Genomic DNA, 21,805 nt, shown 5'->3' with positions numbered 1-21,805 from the left:
CAGGTTGCCCCTGCTGCTACTGCTGTTTGCATTTCAGACCTGGTTTTATAGGCCGGGAACATTTCAGTGGCCTTTCATCGCAGCGGGAGCCAAACTGGAGATGTTCCTCCAGACGCAGTGTGGAGAGCAGGCGGCACTGAGATCTGCTGCCCCCTGGAAGGTCACAGAGTTTGGATGTTCTCTTGAGGTGGTTGGGAGCTCTGGTTTCCTCCTACATATACATATAAATATATATATATATAGGTCCATAGGTGCGACTTGTTCCAGCATACTTGCACTGTATGCTGACTCAGCAACCTTTCAGTCACCAAGCTCATGGTCCTGGTTGTGGTCAGGGGTGGGCCATACAAGTCCTCTGTCCCACACCCACTAAACAAAACCCCACCTTCATTACCATGAGTGTATTAGCTTGTGTGTGCACCTGGTCTAGCTATACTTATAGGGACCAATTTTTGGAAACACGCTGTCTTTGTGGGGACATTTCACTGACTTTCACCCTTTCCCCAGCCTCTCACCTTAAACCTAACCATCCAAGACACATGGCTCATCTGAACCAGGGCTCTGAAACAAACTGGAACCCACTTATAATGACCCAGTTATTTTGGAGTTTTAATCCTCAAAATTGAGGCTTTAACTTGTGGGGACTGGCACAAATGTCCTCGCAAAGCAGAATGTCCTCACAAGTAAGAGAGTTTTCGGTTCTCAGTGGTCTTCACAATGATGGCAAAACCTGGTACACATACACCGCACACAGACCGCACACACACACACACACACACACACACACACACACACACACACACACACACACACAAAATCATCATCATCACCCTCCAGTGGTGAAGACGTGACTCGCACGTGTCATATTAACAGTCACCTGAATATTGAGTTTAGTGCAGTGACCCAGCAGGTGAAGAACATTCTGGGAGCAGGTGGTGAGGAAGCCCAGGGCCACTACAGCCACACCACAACTCAGACATTGAATCACAGACTCAATGTCTGTGACGCACAAAAAAATAAAATAAATAAAAAAAATACTGGCTCAACAGTTTGAGATGAAATTTCATTTATTCATGTTGCACAGAACCAAAGGTCACTCATACCATAAATAGCACAGATTGAAAAGCCTCAGCTGACTGACTTTATTATATAAATATTCAAATAGAAAATAAACAGAGATGCCTGCACCTCTAAATAACACTGGTGTAAAAACACAATAAATAGCTCTCTACATTACTAGTACCTGTGAAAAACACTCAGATCAATACAAAAATACTCGTGGCTCTCAAGGCAACGGCGGATGTAAACGTCTATGACCCGTTCTCCAGACCTAAGGTCAGCAAGATTACCCACAATCCATCAGCCACAGGGGCTCTACTCTAGTCTCAGAGGAGGCTGGGATTTATCTGGGGCAGCGTGACTGGAAGTATCGGAGGACACGTTTGGAGAAACGGCAGAAAACTTTGAGTTTCTCAGAGACTTCGATGGAGAACTTGAGGACGTCGAAGGCTGTTGAGGCATTTGGGAAAGTTGGGACTGTCGTCACGGGGGGATCAACTTTCAGCTGTGGATGGAGAAGCTATTATTACTGAGAGAAAGATGTTTATTACAGAAGATCAAGAAAGAAAAAAAAAAACACCATTCTTTTGATGCCCACGTTACTCATCTGTGTGTGTATGTGTGTGTATTCCCCTTTTTTACTCATATTTAATCACAAAATTGAGAACAAAACACATAGAAATTGAAAATCTACATGATAATGGATTGTTTGAAGCAAATGTGCAAACAATTTTGTTTACATATCCTGTTGAATTAAAAACAAAAAAGATCTTTCAATTTATTTCCCCCTTAAAAAAATCGAAATTGTTAAGAATAGTATATCTGTCAGTTTTTAGTTTTTTGGTTAAAATACATTTTACATTATTTAATTTATCTAAAGCTATCTAAAAAGGAATTTAGTGTATGTGATAAACACACCTCAGAATGTCAAATCACTGAGTGAAATATGGACTTAAGTTCAGTTTAAATAAAAAAAAAAAAATAAATAATAATAATAATAATCTCATCTGAGAGAAAAAAAATAACAATGCTATGCATGTTATTTAGTTTTTTTTATTAAATTCGAAATGATTAATTAATTTACTTATATTTTTTCATTTTCTTTCATTCTTTTTTTTTAATTTAATATGGCTGGTAACACGCTGTAAAATTACTGAGATAAAATAAAGACTTGATAATAATAATAATAACAACAAAACTACTACTACTACTACTACTACTAGTAATAATAATAATAATAATAATTATTATTATTGTAGTCCCATCTGAGGGGAAAAGAAAGAATCATATACTTGTAAACGTTTATTTAATTATTTAAATTACATTATTAAATTAAATTCTAATATGTTTAATTCATTTACTAACGGTATTTTTATTAATATATGTGGTTAACACGCTTTAAAATGTCAGTAAAAATAATGACTTCATTTTGACTACTACTACTAATAATAATAATAGTAATGATCAGCATCGTCGTCATCATCATCCTCCGCGACAGAATTCAGACGTGACTGGAGACGATTCTTCAGCCCTGTTTGAGCGACGCCTCACCTGCTGCAGCGCGGCGGTCAGGAGGCGGGACAGCTGCACTAGTAGGACTCTGGCGCCCTCTGCTGCCTCGGTGGGTAAACTGTAGTTCTCCTGGACAGTTCTCAGCCAATCAGCATGCAACCGGAAACTGTGAGCCTGAGCGAACATCTGCGCCAGAGACTCGTTCATCTGTGGAGGACACAGAACTTGAGTCCAAGAGCCAGAGCCAAACTCTCAGGAGAAAAAAAAACCCAGCGTCACCTTCATGGTCTGGAAATGAGCAGCATTGTGTTGAATGACAGGAAGGGACCCCAGGTGATGTTCATCTGAGATCAGATCCAGCAGCTCCTCCTTGGTCTGCAACAGGAGATTGGTCACTCAGTCACTGCAGTTCCTCACCAGTTCCTGACCTGAGAGTCTCACCAGGCCGTGCAGCCGCCGGGACATGTGGACCAGGGCGTCCAGCTGCTTCTCGCTGGAATTGAAGATGGTCCTGAGGGAGCTGCAGGGGGAGACGGGCCGAGGAGAGCAGTGGACCATCCGCTCAGCCAGAAGCAGCAGGAGAAGCAAGGTGGAGTCCAGGTCAACTGCGGAGATGTTGGCGACACAGTTAGGGAGACGGTGCCAGGTTCCCAGGGCCAGAGGCTGAAGACACCCGGAACATCATTTAGGCAGACGTTTCCTCATGATAAGAGGATTTATTTTTAGCCCTGCTGCCATGACGTTGCTCCTCGGGAATTCCAGCTATGGCCCCGTCTGATCACTCAGATGAATATTCGCAAGGTGATGTCATCACACCCACGCACGACCCTTTCACACGCCATCATCAGAGTGAGTGTCATTCATTCAGGTTAGACAAAGGTCGCGGGCAAAATAGGCCTTTCATGCATCAGCCTGACTGACTCACATTCAGGCAGCTGACATAGTTCATGAAATAATGGCCAACGAAAAGCTAAAGTTGCTGTATTTACAGTGACATGCTCAAATAGGAACATGGCTGGAGTGGAGTGAGGTTTGACTAGTGTCCTCCTGAGGCCACCGTAGCTGGAGAGCCGCGACTGAAGTGCAACATAATGGTCAGTGTGCAACTCGTGTGGGAACCTTGAGTAAACTAGATTTAAGCAACGTATTTCACCACATGGTGGAGTCTCTTTAGCGCCTTTTTAAGGGAACAAAAAACATAAGTTGCTGGCCCAAACAATAGAGTTTAGCCCTTTTTCCTTAATTCTGTAACAAATAAAGGACATTAGACAGATAAATACGTGAATAATTTAACATTATAAATAAATAAATATTATGACTAAATTGTGTATTGCATAGTATAACATATATATATATATATATATATATATATATATGAATATGTCTAGAAATATGACACTAGAATTAAGAATCATCTCTACTTATGGTTGCAGGTGTTCTAAAAGAAAAAAAAAGTTGGAAAAAATTAAAATAAATAAATAGAAAAAAATAGACAAATAAAAACAAAGCCATCTGACAGCACAGCATATCTAAATATTGTAACCATTATTATGTATTATAAAATAAACGAAGTTTATCATAAACAGAAACAGTGAAAAACTAACTAAACTAAACAAACAAAACATGTCCAATGTAGTGACACATGTTGAAAGGAAACCAAGGAAACCATGAGTCTTAAAAAAAACAGCAAAAACATCTGTGTGAAATTAAAGTAACTATACTGAGTAAAAAAGTGTGTCATCTACAGAGCGTGTCGAGAAGCTGAATCTACTCTGGAATGTCGAGAAGTCGACATCAGCAAAGGAAACGCAGAAGCAGCAGAAGCAGTGGAGGTTAATGCTTTTCGCAGAAGACTCCACAGTGACACACGCATGACCTGCTTCCATCGACGTGAGCTGACTCAGGTGTTGAGCTACTTTCTGCTGGAACATGAAAGGACAGGAAGCCCTCTCATGTGGCTGAGAACTTTCACTGAAAACCTCAAAGTGCTCCTGCGCGGCTGAGCCAAGTTCTCCCGCCAGGTCGGTTGCTCACAGCCGTAATCGCACAAGTGCTGAAACATCAGTGAATCAGGTCGGGTCTGAGCCCAGTCAGGACCAGAGTGAGTCAATCTGGAGCACATCGAGGACCTGTCGTGAGATGAACATCTGCTCTCCCTAATGTTGGCCATGTGGTCTTGTCCCGGTTCTGTTTGGTGCAGGCTCTTGCCACAGGACTGAGTCCACCAGGTGGTCTTCTTCTGTTGGGAACTCTGGAAAGTCCGCTCCAAAGTACCATGCTGGGTTTCCACTGGTGCTGAGTCTGTACTGAGGTCTTGTCCTGGTCTTGTGTTTGCCACAAGGTACTGACCTGGTACAGTGTCTCCCGTAAGGTCCTGACCTGGTATGGACTCTGCTTTGAGGTTTTGTCCTGGTACAGAGTCTGCCATAAGGTCGTGACCCCGTACTGAATCTACTCTGAGGTCTTGACCTCGTTCTGTGTCGACGTTTTGGTCTTGACCTGGTACTGAGTCTGCTCTGAAGTACTGATCTGGTACTCAGTCTGCCATAAGGTCGAGACCCCGTACTGAATCTACTCTGAGGTCCTTACCTGGTTCTGAGTCTGCCTATTGGTCTTGACCTGGATCTGAGTTTGCCATAAGGCCCTGACCTGGGACTGAGACTGCTCTGAGGTCTCGTCCCATTTCTGAGCCATAAAGTCCTGATCTTGTACTGAATCTACTCTGGGGTCCTGACCTGTTACTCCCATATGGTCCTGACCTGGTTCTTAGTCTGCCATAAGGTCGTGACCCGGTACTGACACTGCTCTAAGGTCTTGTCCTGGTACAAAGCCTACCACATGGTCCTGACCTGGTACTAGGTCTGCTCTGAAGACCTGACCTGGTACTGAGTCGACCACATGGTCCTGACCGGGTGCTGAATCTGCTCCGAGGTCGAGCACCTCCAGTGCCGGCCCAGGGTTTGCCCCAGTTTATGATCCCAATCTCTGTTCTACAGACTAGCAAGACTCTTGCAGGTTGCTGGTTTGATTCCCGTGTTCTGCTTCAGCAGCTCAGAGAAATGACCCTCCAGCTGTGAGTTCAAGCTTCACCTTCCTCTCATGACAGAGAGGTTGCAGGTTCAACTCCAAGCATTTCAAGGCAATTGAACGCAGCGTCTGAGTGAGGCTGTCCTTCCCGATATTCTCCAAATGTTTCGGAGCGTCTGAAAACAGTCGCAGGGGCCATGTATCACGAGAAGTCTGCCTCTGCTGTCTCATGTTTCCCTCGGCGACGTCATGGCTGTGACATCACTGCAGGAAGTGAAAGCTCAGGCTGCGGTGACGGGAATCCGGCTGGGATTCATCATGTTTTTGTTTTTCCCTGCCCGGTGCGATGATGTCACCGAGGAGCAGGTCACCCGACACGGAGGGAGGGGGGCGGGGTCAGCTGCAGCGTGGGGAGGTGTGTCAGGTGGAGCTCACGCATCAATAATGCAGCCACAACTGGGATCAGCTCAGGTCAGGAGGAACCTCTTGCTCGCTCTCTATTGAACTTAGATGCCTTTTATGAAGAAGAAGCAAATGTTAGTGTCGCTGTTGCTGCTCACTCTGCTCCTCTGATCCTCCGTGTTTTTCAGATTAAGCCTTGAGTCGCACCCCCAGAGTTCCCTCCCACTGAAGCATTTCACTTCATACTTCATATTTATTGTTTCATATTTTCTGTTTTAAAAGCCGTTTTTGACCCAGAAACCCACCCACCACACTTTTATAAACTGCCAAAACTCAATGTTGACAAGATTTATCAAAAAATAACAAGCAAAGTCATCGATTTGGAAGCAAATTATTACAGCTGTGGATGAAACAGCCATTTATGACTTTATTGAATGATTTGGTTATTTGTTATTTATATATTGTTATTATTATTTTTCAGCAGTTTTACCCTAAACTGTTTTTTAAGCATTAAAAAATATAATACGGTGGGATACGATTAAAAAAAAAAATCTGGTTAGTTAGAGAATTTGTGATTAATTAATCTAAATGAATTGCAGTTTAGTGGTATCAGAATATTTGCCACAAGATGCCACGTTTTTCAGTTTGAATGGATTTGGTGTCTGACTGAACCAAATGATGGAGCCATACATACATTTAAACAACAAAATATTGTTTATTTTGCATCAGTTTGACAATAGCACTATAGATCACCATGGTGGCTAAATTCAGGTTTTTATATCGCCTTATTTAAAGCAAAGCTCTTTTCATGAAAATATTTGAATAAGAATTTCAATTTTATAATATTAAATTATTTTTTGGTTGTAATTAATGAATCGTATTTCATTCATTAAAGTCCCACCACTAATAAAAACAAAATAAAAATATATATATATACATAACATGTCATGCCTTTTCACCAACTTCAAGGATATATATATATATTTTTTTGTTTTCAAGCCATTTTTTCTGACAGAAACCTTTCCCTGACAGCAACATGTATCTGTACTGTGGGATCCATTCCGGATCCAGACCACATGCAAAAACAACATATCCAGCACATTTACAGGTTTTGCATCACACTCAGTCCAGATCCTGCCAAAATACAACATGGACCGTTCCAGATACTGGCCGACTCCACGCTAGAGGCAGTAAGCAGGTTTAGTTCCTACGTGGATCTGAAGACTTGTAGCCGGGTCCGACTCGGATCCTGCTGATATCTGGGTCACTATCGTCTCACATGACCAAACCTGGAGCAAAAAGTAGTTCACTCAAGTGCACTTTTTTTTACGCTGCATTGTAGTTATATTACAGTATACCTTTTGCATAATACATTTTATTTACTTAAGCTTGCTTTCTACCAAGTACTAGTACTAACTATTACTCCTACTTCCTTTCAGAATGATGTATAAATTTAGCATCCAAACTGAAGGTCATCCCATTCATGTTCAAGGTCATCAAGTGCTGGAGTTCAAATATTCTCAAAGTGAACTTCAACAAGTAAATACAGTATGTGGAGTACACCTAGTACACTAGTTGCATATCAGTGAGTGTACTTCTCTCTAAAATGTGTCAATTTAGTCAGAAGAAGTATTAAATAAGTATATTTTCCAGTCCACTTCCACTAGTACTTAGCAGCACTAGTGTACTTGCTACGCTCAAGATGAATGTGCTTTTTGCTGAGGGAATTTCTAAGCAGAGCACTTGTATTGAAGGAGGCTTGAGGGGTTAAACTAGCGTTGAGGTCAGTCACTCGTAACTCGGCTCATTTGCTGCGACTGTAATGGACTTTTGAAACGGCGATGAGTCACCACTCAGGCAGTGAGTGTGCAGATTCAATTACAGTAGAGAATGATGACATCGCTGCTCACACACACTTTCTTCAGCACTTCAAACATGACTACTACTGATGTAAGTCAGGGCAACTGCAGAAAGTCAGCAGATGTAGTTTGTTTACATCCAGAGACGCAACACAGACATTAAAAAGCAGGGAAACAATCCTAGTCTTATGTATGAGAAATGATTTATGATGCTTATTCTTCTAAACCAGTGGTTCAGTTTGACTGAAAAATGTTGGTTTTACCACTAAAACTGAGCGGTTCCTTGTCACTTTGACAGCCCTCATGCTGTTACTAGAACAACAGGGAGTTCTACCTGCTGGTTCAGGAGAATAAATCCGCTTCACTGCCTGGTTCTAACCTGAAATCCTGATGTTTACAGCAACATTTCAGGGCTCAGCCCCAGGCTGCCTTGTGTACGGGAGGAGGACCAGTGCAGCCGGCTACAGCACCGTCACGTTTAAAAGCCTGTTCCCTCCAGTTACTGGAGAAAGTGACAACCACGTGGAGGAGTCCCCCCCACCTCCTCCCTTCCTCCCGGCTTCACTCTCGCTCTCACACGCTTCATACAAAAGTGTTAAACTTACATTTCATCGTTGTGATTCTCCCGTAAACAAAGGTCCTCCACCAGAGTCCGGCATGTGTGTGTGAGTGTGTGTGTTTGTGGACAAATGTAAAAGTTCCCCTTTATAGTGAAGGGGATGACACATCACCTGAGTCATCAGCCGTCGTCGCCATTCAAACATTTCCCCGCTCTCTCTCTCTCTCTCTCTCTCTCTCTCACACACACACACACACACACTCCCTCCTCATCTGCACCAACTTCTGAACAAAACCCAAACTGTCTTTTTTTTCGCTGACGGAGAGTGAATCATGGACCTTAACAACTTCACCTTGAGCAATAACTTCCTTCTGCTTCCTGATGAACACTTTTCTGCTGAAGATGATATTACGGTCGGATATTACCAGAACATCATGATGCAAAACCTTTCAGCGAAGATCACGAGCTCACTTTGCCATGAGCAACACCAAAGGCAACGAAGAACCTCAGCTGGAAAACAGCATGACGTCACAGAATATAGTGGATAGAATGAAACAGTTACACAACAAAGGCGCATGAGAAGAACACATCTAGGGGCAGACACCAGGATTGCGTCACCGAGGGTCGGTTTGGGTGGACGCATTGACGGCGATTACATCTTTGAACGTTGTTTGAGAATTTCCAAGAAGCCACGCGTTTCCTGTGAATTCAAGAGTCGAACTTCGTCCCACATCACAGACGCTGGCAGTTGAGGAGGTGAAATGAGGAACTACAGACTTTCATTCATGTCTGGGAAGCAAAAACCTAACGGTCGCTCGGCCTCCCCCTGGGAGGGGGTGTGTGTGTGTCTGCTGTAGCTGTGCTTGTGGGGGCCAATTCTTGGAAGCAGACCTACTGTACTTGTGAGGGCTTTGTGGGGTCCCATGAGGTCAAGCCTCAGTATGTGGATTCAACCTTCCAAATACCCGGGACTCAGTCCTGGTTCAGGTGAGCCATGTGTTTTGGATGGTTAGGTTTAAGGGGAGAGGGAGGCTGGGGAAAGGGTGATGGCCAGGAGAGGTTCCCACAAAAATATAAATATGTGACCGTGAGTGTGTGTGCCCTTGCATAGCTATACTTCTGGGGAACAATTCTTGGAAACACACCTACTTGTGAGGACTTTATGCTTCGTGGGCTTCCCACAAAGTCAAGCCTCAACGTGTGAATTCAACCTTCCAAATAACTGGGACTCAGTTTGGTTGAGAGTCCTGGTTCAGGTGAGCCATGTGTTTTGGATTTTTAGGGGGAGAGGCTGGGGAAAGGGTTGTGGCAATGAAAAGCGGTGCAAGTGTGTGTGTGTGTGTGTGTGTGTACAGTCCATCACCTCCGCAGCCACCCACAGTCTTCTTGTCTTTCCCTGCTCAGGAATGCCTGGAATCTTTCGACGTGAGGGGGTGGAGTGGTGCATAAATAATAGAGGGGGGATTTTTTTTTTCTGAAGGGGCGCAGACCACGGGGCTCCGGCCCAGTTTTGGTGACAAGAGATAAAAAAAAAAACACTAAACGTACAGGCAACAATTAACTCTCTATCCTTATGGGTCGTGGGAGGAAATCAGAGTGACTGGAGGAGTCTCTGACAGAGTCTCAGACAGGAAGCTGCTTTGCTCCAAGCATGTTCCCACACAAGCTACGTGAGACTGTAGCCTCAAGCGGCTTCAGCTTGAGGATTCATGTCTTTCAGGGCTCTGCCAATAGAATGTCAGTACAGGTCGGGTCGCGGGGGCAGCAGTTGGAGAACACAAGTCCAGACTTCACACTTCCCAGAAGCCTACACTGAGGTGTTCAGGCCAACCATGTTGACTCTCTTTGAACTTACAGTCCAACCACCCTGTGAGGACCACTTAAGCTTGAGGTCATCTTTCCCTCACTCAAGAACAAGAGCCCAAGGTTTTCAAACTCCTCCACCTAAGGAAAGGACCTCTCCACCAACCCCTGATTGAGAACCATGACCTCAGATTCAGGCTTTATTTTTAATTTTTGTCATTAATCTGCCCCTGTGAGACTCACAAACACACCGTGACACAACAGTGGTCTCCATTTTGAACTGCATCTGTCTTTTCCAAAGTAAGGCCAGGGGCCATTTGTGGCCCTTGAACCGATGTGTGAGTAGATCAGATATTTCACTCAAGACGGTGTGCAGGGATCTTCAGGTTTCCGTAGTGTAGTGGTTATCACGTTCGCCTAACACGCGAAAGGTCCCCGGTTCGAGACCGGGCGGAAACAAGTCCCTTTTTGTACTGCAAGTTTTTGCTTGAAGTTAATGAAGTTTTTCTGATAGAAAACCTGTTCTCAACAGGTGTTTACAGTTGTGGAACAGCACCGCCTGTTTTATGGTGACGTTAGTGATGAGCTGATGAAACAGTGTCCATATTTTCAGAGCCCACGAGATGGCACTCTCTGCTCTGGAATGTTCGGATTTTCAATGAAGGATCACATGATTTTAAAACACGGAGCGCCACCTACTGAGCAATGGATCTGAGGACACTGTTTCACGGAGCCTCACCAGCCCATCTCAGGTAACCGTGGATTTGTTAATTCCCAATGTTTTCAGATCAAACCAAGTTGAATCTTCCTTCTTGGAGCGAGATGTTGCGTGGAAACTGTCCTGGAGGACCTTCGTGAAGCATCTCGTGCCACGAACTTGAGAACTCCGATGGAGTGCAGGCGAAATAATCGCTGACTTGGCGGGGGAAAGCGGGGAGCTGCTTAATCACTCCCCCGAGAAACATTTTGGATCCAGACATGAGCTGTTCTCCCGAATGGAAGCGTGAAATCAAAGCCGCTTCCTCCGGAATCCTCTGTGGAATGTGGGAGTGGGACTTTCAGACGGGGGGCCCGGTCCATCACATTCCCTCTGCTATTTTCATGCTCACCAAGTTCCTCACTGACGTCACAGATTCCATTCAGCCTCAGCGCGGCGGCGACATCGGGGTCTGGTTAGAGATCAGGCTAAATTTAGACCCCCATCGTCCCAGTTTGGGGGGAAACTTGCGACTTGTGTTGACGACTCGGCGACATACGTGATGGAGACGCTTCAGCCTCTGGAAAGGACGTGTGACGTGAACTGACAGGAAAGTTCATCACCTTTACCACAGTGACCTCTCGACATCCTTTATGACTGTGTACTGTTCAGTGCGTCCGCAGTCTTGTGTGCTGTGGTGCTACTTCTCGTTTGACTTTGTTGGAGAACCTTCCTCTATCACTGTTTCTGCTCATTCTAAAACTACAACTTCTACTGAACTTACTATCACTAGTACCTCTTATCGGCTTTTACTGCCATAACTCTACCACGATGACCTCTGGTACTAACATCAACTACTGTCAACGTGTTTCCGACATTCATAAATCTATTCTTCTTCTGCTACGACCACCACCACTACTACTCTAACATCCTTTCGTCATCCTTTTACTCCTCTTGCAATGACCACCGCCAGAGTTAGTACCAATTCTACTATGACTATACTGTGGCCTCTATTATGGTCATCATCGCTGTCAAGGCGACTACTTTATTCACATTTTTACTGCGACTACCACTACTACTACTATCACTTTTTCTAGCACTTCGTCGACTGAGCTGATACTTAAATCATTTTACTACTTCTATATCTGCTCTTACTTTATTGCTACTCTTTTACCACCACCTGCTACCACCTATTACTTCTAGTACTACAAGAAATGTACCTCTACTACTACGGACACTAATACTATCTCTGCTTAAATGGAAATAATTCTACGATTATTTAGACTACAGCTGCTACTACTGCTACTTCTCCGTGACAGTATCTGAGAGTAGAATAGATGAGCCTAGTTTAGATAAGATCCCACAGTGGGCAACTTTGAGCTGTTACAGTAGCGCTCAAACATTAAAGACATTAAAGACAAACATCGAACATGATAGACAAACTACGCAACAACACAATCAAAACAAGTCGTAAAAATGAAACTAAAACCAAAAAGCAACATGAGAATAAAAAATGAAATATACATAAATGAATAAATAGCTAAGTAGAATACATTCATTGAATAACATTAAGTCAAAATAGCACAAAAACTGCACAGGGAGTCCAGACGGAGTCCTCCCTCAGGCAGCGAAGGTGGACAGGTCCGTGTCTGGAGACGCTGCCCAGCTCCGCCAGAGCGAGAGAGAAGCCTCGGAGCGACACAAGCCTGTGGAAATGAGTGTTTGAACTACTACGATTACTCCAGTGGAGGGAGGGATCCACCCCTGCCCATGAACAAAAAAATCACTATCACTACAGTAAATATATGTAGCCATCTTAAAGCTAAAACAGTGCCTTTCAGAGTGACTGGAGGAGTCTCAGACAGAGTCTCAGACAGGAAGCTGCTTCGCTCCAAGCATGTTCCCACGCAAGCTACGTGAGACTGTAGCCTCAAGCGGCTTCAGCTTGAGGATTCATGTCTTTCAAGGCTCTGCCAATAGAATGTCAGCACAGGACGGGTTGCGGGGGCAGCAGTTGGAGAACACAAGTCCAGACTTCACTCATCCCAGAAGCCTACACTGAGGTGTTCAGGCCCACCAACAGACATGGCCTCAGGATCTGGGTCCAACAATTCTTCCTCTCTCATCCGCCATGTTGACTCTCTTTGAACTTAAGCCCCGCCACTTTTTTAACATGATTTGAACATGACTCCGAGGCTTCTCTCCCGCGCCATCTTAAAGCTAAAACAGCGTCTTTCATTGGTCCTCACTCCACATGGCAAACAGCATCGACAATAAGCGACGTTGATGGACTCAACACAAAGCACACAACCTGACATCCCGCCACCAACCTACAGGGGGAGCTGGTGCTCAGGCCAGAAGGAAGGTCAGTCATTGCAAAAGAAATATTATTGTGGTTGACACTGATGTAACCAACAGGAACATCTCCTCCATGTGCAACATGTAGCGCACCCTGGCATGCAGCCAGTCCGTGGCCTGGTGCATTGTGGGTAAAAGGTTGTGGGTTCGCAACCAGACCATGGCTCCTCACGTTATTATTGAACCACACAGGCGGATTTGTGAAACTCAGACTGTGATTCAAAGGCTTGAGGGCGAGGAGCGGTGGGAGGTCCTCTGGGATTAGCTTCTGGAGGAACCCAGCCAGACGGTTGTTGGTGTAGCAAAAGATGAAATATGGAAGCTGTCACTCAAACCTGGCTGGAGAAGACACCTGGAGGTGAGTCACTTCCTGCCTCCATCAGACACAGGGACCCGGAGAACAGCCAGACTCTGACTCGACCCGCGAAGGCTACGCTCTTATCTGATCTGGGTTTTCCATGGAAGCAGCTCTGACCTTGATGAATGCCTTTCATGCATCTTGGGAAGACAAACAGAAGAGGAACGTCATACACTCAGGAATGTGCCTGTTAATCATTAATCAGCCAGTCGGTAACCATCACGCTCAGGTTTCAGCCTGGAGCTCTGAAAAATAAAGGTCGGAATTTTTCATATGTATTTTGTTAATTGGGAAGGCAAGTTCCCACAGAGTCATTTACTCTTTATTCTGCTGGATAGGCCTAACATCAGTGCCCCATAACATCTAATATAATATAATATAATATAATATAATATAATATAATATAATATAATATAATATAATATAATATAATATAATATAATATAATATAATATAATATAATATAAATAATGTTGTTACTATTATTATTATTATTATTATTTACACATACATATAATGTCACAATAATCCTTAGATTAATTTGTTGGATTTAAATGTTATTAGTTCATTAAATGTGGAGAAAATGTAATATATGAATGGCATTACAGCACTGCAGTGGCCTTAAAGTTTTGAGGTCTACAACATAATATGATAATAATACGTATGCAATCCTGCAGTGGTATTATTTATTTATTAGAGGAAAAAATACAATTCTGCTACTACTACTGCTGCTACTATAATAATAATAATAATAATAATAATAATAATAATAATAATAACAATAGTAATAATAATTCATGAGATAAAAATGATTTGTAACACATTCAATATTGGGAAAATATAATATATATGAATAATATTGCAATTTGAAACTGTAACCTTCATCAGTTTACGAGCAGAGACTCGCTGCACTCCCGAATCATTGGCTGAAGTGAGTGAGTGGACAGTGAGTCAGAAGCTGTTAATGAAGGAACAAGTGAAAAACAAACGTCTGGTTCATTTCAAGCCGCTGCAGCTGAGTTTGTTGTTGAAGAACTGAGGCCACTGCAGTGACTGTGGAGGAACAACATGATCAGGGAAGTCTGCAGTCAAACCTGCATGTTGAGAAAGTTAGCTACATTCATGACAACTTCACGGAAATGGAATGGTTTTAAAAAAAAAACGACCAAAAAAATCACAGCATCGTTTCTCAATTTAAACGTGGCCACTCGAGGCTGGAGGCCACAGAAGGTTAAATGGCCCCATCTGCTGGTTAAAAAATGCGTTGCAGAAGGTAAAAGAAAAGTCAGCATTGCCGCCCTCTGGTGGCACAAACACGTCAATCCACTGACCGCACATCCACCGTAACAGTGACCACATCATAAGAGACCAATTTGGTCGCTAAAAAAGGTCTTTAAACATTGACGCCGTGACGTCATACGCGACCTCAGCTGCTGCTGTAGACTATTTCTTAAACGTCTCGGATTTTTTTTTTTTTAGTTTTGTATGGCACGATCTAACTGTCTAGACCCCAAAACCATGCGGCCATTTCTTAGGTTTTCACTGCGACAGAAGCAGAGGCGACAGCTGGACATGTGATAATGCGAGAAAGCGGAAGAATGTTGGTGAGTTTCACACACGAGCTCGAGCGCTCACTTGGGTCAGCCGACGTCCACCGGCCACCACGGCGGCAGCTGAAGGTAGGAGACCAGAGAGTCCTCCTCAAATGCTCCTCGCTTTTCTGGGTCGCACGAATGACGCTGGCGCTTCAGAAGACTGTGGACCTGCGTGACGTCACCGCGGACCTCGAAGGTGCTGCGCGACCAAAGACGCGCACGTTAAACTAGAAATAAATAAACAGTTTATTAATAAGTGCTTGACGTTTTTACGGATTTAACGCGGTTTGTCTTTCACAGTTTTTTTTTTGTCTGAGCGCTTTTTTATTCGAAGCCAATATTTGAGTTTCCTAGCGCCATAAAAGTTGAATTAGCTGTTGACCTTCTGTCAGCTGTACCAGGTGAACCAGGTGAAACTAAGATGGAAACACGACTTGTTTGACTTGTGAGATACGTGCGAGGGACATGCTGTTATTACAGCCTCATAAATGAGTCTTAGTCGGACTGTTTCTCTTCATTTAACCCGCAAAATGTGAATAAAGTAATGACTAGTTTATAGCTGTTGACTGACCACGCCACCTTTTAAATGCATTAAATATAAGCTAGATTTTGATCTTCATCCATGTCACACTGGAATCACAATATTCCATTTTAAAGAGTCAAACATCAGCCATGCAACTGTGATTTGGGTTTCTTTCCCTCAGTAGTGCGTGTGTTTGTGAGGGGGGTGCATGTGGGCTTGTTTAGCCTACTTTTTGGGGACCAGTTATTGACAAAACATTGTCCTTGTGAGGATTGGATGACTTTGCGGCGACCTTTTGTCGGTCCCCACGAGGTTAAGCCTCGATTTGAGGAGTAAAACGTCAAAATAACTGGGGCAATATAATTGAATTTAAGTGTGGTTTAGCAGCTGGTTCAGGTGAGCCCTGCGTTTCAGGGGAAGAGGCTGGGGAAAGGGGGATGTCAGTGAGAAACTTCCAAAAGTCGGCAAAACACTATCCTTGTGTGGACTGTGTGGCTTTGTGGGGACATTTGGCTGGATCCCACAAGGTTGAGCCTCAATTTGAGGATGACAACTGGATGATTCTAACTGGGTTCCAGTCTGGTTCAGAGTCCTGGTTCAGTTGAGGTTGATGGTTAGGTTTAGGGGGAGAGGCTGGGGAAAGGGAAGAAACCTCTCAATGTCCCCGCGAGGACAGTAATACAAACATGTGTGTGTATGTGTGTGTATGTGTGTGCGTGCGAAGACCACAAAAGGTCTCCCACAATGCGACTCAAGTAGCAGCCTTCCTTTCCGTTCCCCACACAGCAGTGTGTGGTGGTCGGTTTCTACCGTTGAGTCAATGGACTTTTGAATTTCAGCATCGCTCTCACCTGAATGACACTTGAAGAAGGTCATTTTGGAGTAAAATCAAAGTGTTTCAGTGGATAATGGACGTCTCAGGAGGAAGGAATGAAGAAGGAAGTTTTGAAAGCAGCTTGTTTCCTCTTTATTCCAGTGTTTATTTTCGACTCGCACGCCTACGGTAACAAGGTTGTCCAGCCACGAAGGGCACCGTGAAGCCGCCACCTACTGAGCGCTGAAGATGAGGACACTGTTTCATGAAGCCTCACCAAGAAGCCTCACTTTTTTCCAAGAGCTCCAGAGACCTGGTCTGGACTTGAGCTCAGGTTAGGCGGTTTCCTGAACCCGACTTGTAGCTCTTAGCTCAAGGTTAGGAACGACAGAGATGCGGGGGGAGAAAACTTTGCAGTTCGGCACCAGAATAAAGGCACAGTGCGGCTCAGCGTCGCTATGATCTGGACACCAGAGTTGCCGAACTCTGCGCCCTGCGCGTGCTGACACACACTCTCCCACTGCAGCCTCTGAGTCAGTGAGCAGAAATAAACATCAGCGTCTTCTTTCCGATCCCATCAGAAGGTGTGAAAACAGACTCTGACAGCCTTGTTTCTTTATCAACCATTCAGGCTTTTCAACAAGAAAATAAAGTGATTCAAATGACGGATTGTGAGGATTAGGAATTCAGTTCTAAGAGCTTCAACTGTTGCTGTGAGTTGTGGCACTTGGTTTTGTTGTCGGCCTCATTTCCTTTTGTGGCGGGCTGGATGGGGCCCCGCAGCCTTCAGTTTGACACACCTGATGTAAACATCTTCCCTTGCTTTCCAGCTCCCTGCAGCCATGTCTCTCAACTCCTCTTGGGTCAAAGGCGACGCTCCATCATCGGTGGACGTGGACGCCATCATGGACCACGTGGTCATCGTCTTCTACACGCTCACCATCGTCCTCGGCATCACCGGGAACTCAGTGGTCATCTGGATGACGGGATTCAAGCTGAAAGTGAGGGCACCCGAAACTAACTTGTGGTCCACTGAAGTGTCTGACTGGAGCGTCTTTGTGACTCTCCGCAGCCGAACGTCACCAACGTCTGGCTGGTCAACCTGGCCGTCGCCGACCTGATCTTCTGCTTCACGCGCATCTTCTCCCTGCTCAAAAAGCTTTTCTTCACCTACTGGCCCTTCGGCACGTTCCTCTGCAAGTTCAACGGCTTCTTCAAGTACGCCAACATGTTCTGCTCCGTGTTCCTGCTGGCGGCCATCAGTCTGGACCGGGCCGTCTGCGTCTGGCTGCCCGTCTTCGCCAAGCGCCGTCGCACCCTGTGGACGGCCAGGTGCGTGTCGGTCTGCATCTGGGTGTCCGCCGTCATCTTCAGCACGCCGTATTTCATCTACCGCCAAGTTTACCTGGCCAAGGGCAACCTGAGCAAGTGCTCCTTGGAGGTGAAGGAGTCGGGGGACGGAAGCCAAACCCCCAAACTGGCCCTCTACTCCATCCGCTTCCTGTGTGGCTTCCTGCTGCCGTTCTTGGTGATCCTCACCTGCTACATTCTGGCCGCCGTGGGGATCAAACGCACGCGTCTGCTCGGGAAGAAACGCTCTTTACGCATCGTGGCCTCGCTGGTCATCGCCTTCTTCCTGTGCTGGGGGCCGTATCACTGCCTCCTGCTGGTCAAGATGATTGATAGCAAGAACATACTGGTGAAGGTCTGGCATCCCATCGCCAAGTGCGTGGCCTACTTCAACAGCTGCGTCAATCCGCTCTTGTACTTCTGCATGGGACTCAGTGGCGGCCGGGGGCTGAGGCAGAGTCTGACCAAGGTCTACAGGCGAGCGCTGGCCAACGACGTGGACGCAGACGTGCAGGCTTCCATGGACGACAGCTCCGCCTCCAAAAACACGTCCTTGACTCCCAGAACGAACGAAGGGAAGGCGCGGATTTAGCCGCCATCCGGATGACGTCATACCCCCCAGTGCTTTCAGACCGTCATGTGACCACGCTGCAGAAAAACTGGCACGAGACGATTACAAACAAGACTCCAAGAAACCAGCTCCAGAGAGTTCTGACCACGCCCAGACACCGGGTTTCCTACTGTTGGGCTGGTGAGGCTTCATGAAACAGTGTCATTATTTTCAGAGCTCAGCTGTTGCCTTAAAAATGATGTGAGGTTTCAGTGAAGTTGTTCAAATCCAAATATGTTTTGAGCAGACAGTGCCATCTAGTGGGCTTTGAAGATGACGACGCTGTTTCATGAAGCCTCATCAGCCGGTCACTACGCTGTTCCCGCTTGCTCACTAGTGAGGACCTTTACAAGCCGCAACATGGTGACACGCTGAGTACTGACTTTGATCTGTCTTTCTGGACCGAACCAACGACTGAAACATAAGGCGCACGAATATTAAGGCATTTTCTAACTATTTTTCTGCATCAACACAGTAACTGAGTTCAAAAAATATCACCAGTGTGGCCAGAATAAAAAAAAAAATAGTTTAAACAAACTTGGCTGTGAGTCAATAGGACGTTCCTGTGTCTCTTCCTTCAGTCAAAGTTCCAGTGTTCTGTTTTCTCGACCCATGAACCAAGCGTTTCTGATTTTCACCTTGTCTGACTGCCGTCCTCAGTATCCCACCTTCTTTTGAAATAAAAGGCTTTGCTGAACTCTAAACTGCTGTGTGCCGCGCTTTCGAGTGCAGATTCGGTGGTGCCTGATAAACAGCGCCCCCTATCGACCAGGCCTATAATTTTGAGAGTTTGAGACGAAGAGTTTCGGGGTGCACTAGTGACTGTTAACCATAGGGTCCAAAAAAAGTTTTTTTTTTTTTTCCATTTCGCACCTGTCGGTCGTGAGGGTCGCGAGACGCTCAGTTTTAATACAACGCTCGGCCATTTGGTGGCAGTAGCGCATCGTTCAATTGACTTGATGCGAGAGTTAGCGACAGTTAGCAACTATGAAATTCTTAGAAAAGAAAAACTGTTCATGGGAACCCCTGATGAAGAAGTTTTTGTAATTAATTTGAAGAATTTATAGCGATATTTTCCTTTATACATTTCTTAATATTTATTTATATTATATGATCTGTATTTTATTATGTTTATTTTGTTTTATTACATATATTTTATCCATGATTTTATTCAAGTCCAGTTTTTCCAATTTCCTTAATGTTTTGTGTCAATTTTAATTTTTTTTAAATTTAATTTATTTTACTATTATTTCTAAATTAGTCATTAGACAAATGATGTCTTTGACGACCAATAAATAAATATATTTATAAGTAAATTGAATATGGTTATGGAATGAAAATGTTATCAAGAGTAACACTGTTATTTCAATTCAAATTCAAATCAGTCGCGTGCTGTTCTGCGTGTTAAGTTCTGTTGTGCATGTCGAGCTGTGAAAGTCTGCTCATGTGCTGCTCCAGCACGACTTATCACAATGAGACCGCATTTTAAAGTGATAAAGAGAAGTCGATTTTTCAAGAGAATGAAGTCTGTTCTCCTCTTCTCGTTCTTGTCAGCGTTATTTATTTATTTTCGGCTTTGCTCAATAGACAGAAGCCATTTGAGTTTGTGACAAAGAAGGAAAGTAGAAGTGTGAGCGGCTCGGAAGACAAGCACAGGAAGTGAAACTTGCGGTTAAAAGGTCACAGCAAATCACACAACAATATCCCCCTATTTGTAGTGAAATGACTCCCAAATATTGAGTGCAGAGACTTTGATAATGTGTTCACAACTACAATGGAAAACGGTGTTTTGGTGTTTGGCCTGCACCGACTTGGGCGGTGGTCACCTGATCTCCCAGGCTCCAAGGTTTTCCGGGAAGTGCAGAGAACAGCAATGACGATGACGCGTCTTTCCCGTCCCAGAAGATCTTCAAGAAGATCTCAAACAACAAAGGCTGATCTCAAATTTAACAGTCTGATGGCTGAGGAACTGCTTCTTTTCTTTTCTTTTATATATATATATATATATATATATATATATATATTTTTATATATATAGCGACAGTACCGCAGTGAGCCAGAGGGTGTCACTGTTTCGCTGCGGGCTTTGTTCAGGGGAGTGTTTCTTTGGTTCACACCTAACAGGTTTCTTTTTTCAAATGTAGTGATAAAATGTACTTAAAATGCGACCTTAAATCCACCCGCATTTATTTGTATGTTTAATATATACGAGACTCACATGTGAGGAGGAGACCGGCACAAACAGATGCAGGCAAAAGTGGAACTTGAATCAGATTTGCTTTATTATTTCACGTTATTTTATATGAAGACACAGTTGCACCAAAAGAACAGACAATTAAATTAAATTTAAATAATCACATGAGTCAATTGATGTTTAGAAGCAGATACATGAATAAAACATTTAAATGGAAATGACATTTGTCTATATATGCAGTGGAAAATCACCCGTTAGGAATTGGTCCCAGGTCGTACATAAAATCAAAACTTAAAAACACTGTTCGGACAGTCACGTCACAAGATGCGATGTGATGAAATCTCCAGAGGTAACACATCACTGAACCAGGTCGAGGGGGCAGCAGAGCCAGTCAAGAGGCCCAGCAATCTGCGCCAGCTCCTTAGGGATGACCCCGCCCACCTCTCCTGGGTCTGACCCGGGGCCCCCTCCTTGTGAATATTTGTTTAAAGAAGGGGGCGAGTCAGAGGAAGAGAGGGAAGAGGACCGCCCAACAGGACAGTGTTCCAGTTGAATAAGTTCACAAACAGTGTGCAAAGAAGTCTGCGATGAAACGCATCTGTCAAGTGAAGTAACATCCTCTGAGCATTAAAAGTACTTCCAACACTGTGTACTTTGACTCCCTGAGAACACACGACTAACAACACTTCATGTTCTAAAACCTCCAGGTTTGTACTGACTCCGTTCACCAGTGAATTTTTCACAGAAATAAACAAGAATTTATTCACATTTGAAGTTCAGTGTTGTATGGAAGGCAGCACCAAAACTGGCGGTTATAGCTACACACGTAACAGTCCAAACACACATGCATTTTCTGCCTTCGTGTCTCCAAATATGTTGAGCAGATGGGTGGCTCCATGACGTGAGAAACTGTTTTCATTTTGTCCAGTGATGTTTCAGAAATAAATTCCATTTAAAGTCAAAAGCTCTTTTGAGGAGATTTTCTGTCTTCAAATATCAATTTTAAAAAAAAAATAAAAAAATTGAATCTGACTCAGGAGTCAGAGCTAAGTGTGGCTATTGTTCAACAGAGCCTTGTGGATCCA

The 21,805-nt window shown here is 44.2% G+C and overlaps 2 protein-coding genes and 1 non-coding gene across 4 annotated transcripts; 2 read left to right on the top strand and 1 right to left on the bottom strand.

Moving 5' to 3' along the window:
- Positions 1 to 1,102: 1,102 nt before the first annotated feature.
- il11b (interleukin 11b) lies at positions 1,103 to 8,534 on the bottom strand. 2 transcript variants are annotated; one of them, XM_053863481.1, is made up of 5 exons: positions 8,465 to 8,534; positions 3,013 to 3,176; positions 2,851 to 2,946; positions 2,611 to 2,778; positions 1,103 to 1,564 (listed from the first exon to the last, which is right to left on the bottom strand). In XM_053863481.1, the coding sequence occupies exons 1-5, from the start codon at positions 8,469 to 8,471 to the stop codon at positions 1,403 to 1,405; spliced, it is 597 nt and encodes a 198-aa protein (XP_053719456.1). In that variant the 5' UTR covers positions 8,472 to 8,534; the 3' UTR covers positions 1,103 to 1,402. The 2 variants fall into 2 exon arrangements, with proteins under 2 accessions (XP_053719456.1, XP_053719455.1); XM_053863480.1 differs by lacking the exon at positions 8,465 to 8,534 and adding an exon at positions 3,497 to 3,724.
- Positions 8,535 to 10,607: 2,073 nt separating this feature from the next.
- trnav-aac (transfer RNA valine (anticodon AAC)) lies at positions 10,608 to 10,680 on the top strand. The gene has a single exon. It is a non-coding gene; the product is annotated as a tRNA-Val (tRNA).
- Positions 10,681 to 15,254: 4,574 nt separating this feature from the next.
- On the top strand, positions 15,255 to 19,205 carry LOC128757864 (C3a anaphylatoxin chemotactic receptor-like). Its single transcript, XM_053863474.1, has 3 exons — positions 15,255 to 15,313; positions 17,397 to 17,567; positions 17,639 to 19,205. The coding sequence occupies exons 2-3, from the start codon at positions 17,409 to 17,411 to the stop codon at positions 18,506 to 18,508; spliced, it is 1,029 nt and encodes a 342-aa protein (XP_053719449.1). The 5' UTR covers positions 15,255 to 15,313; positions 17,397 to 17,408; the 3' UTR covers positions 18,509 to 19,205.
- The last annotated feature ends 2,600 nt before the right edge of the window (positions 19,206 to 21,805 follow it).

Source organism: Synchiropus splendidus, chromosome 4 (assembly GCF_027744825.2).
Source record: "Synchiropus splendidus isolate RoL2022-P1 chromosome 4, RoL_Sspl_1.0, whole genome shotgun sequence".
Lineage (NCBI taxonomy): Eukaryota > Metazoa > Chordata > Actinopteri > Syngnathiformes > Callionymidae > Synchiropus > Synchiropus splendidus.
This window is presented reverse-complemented; position numbering and strand designations above follow the sequence as displayed.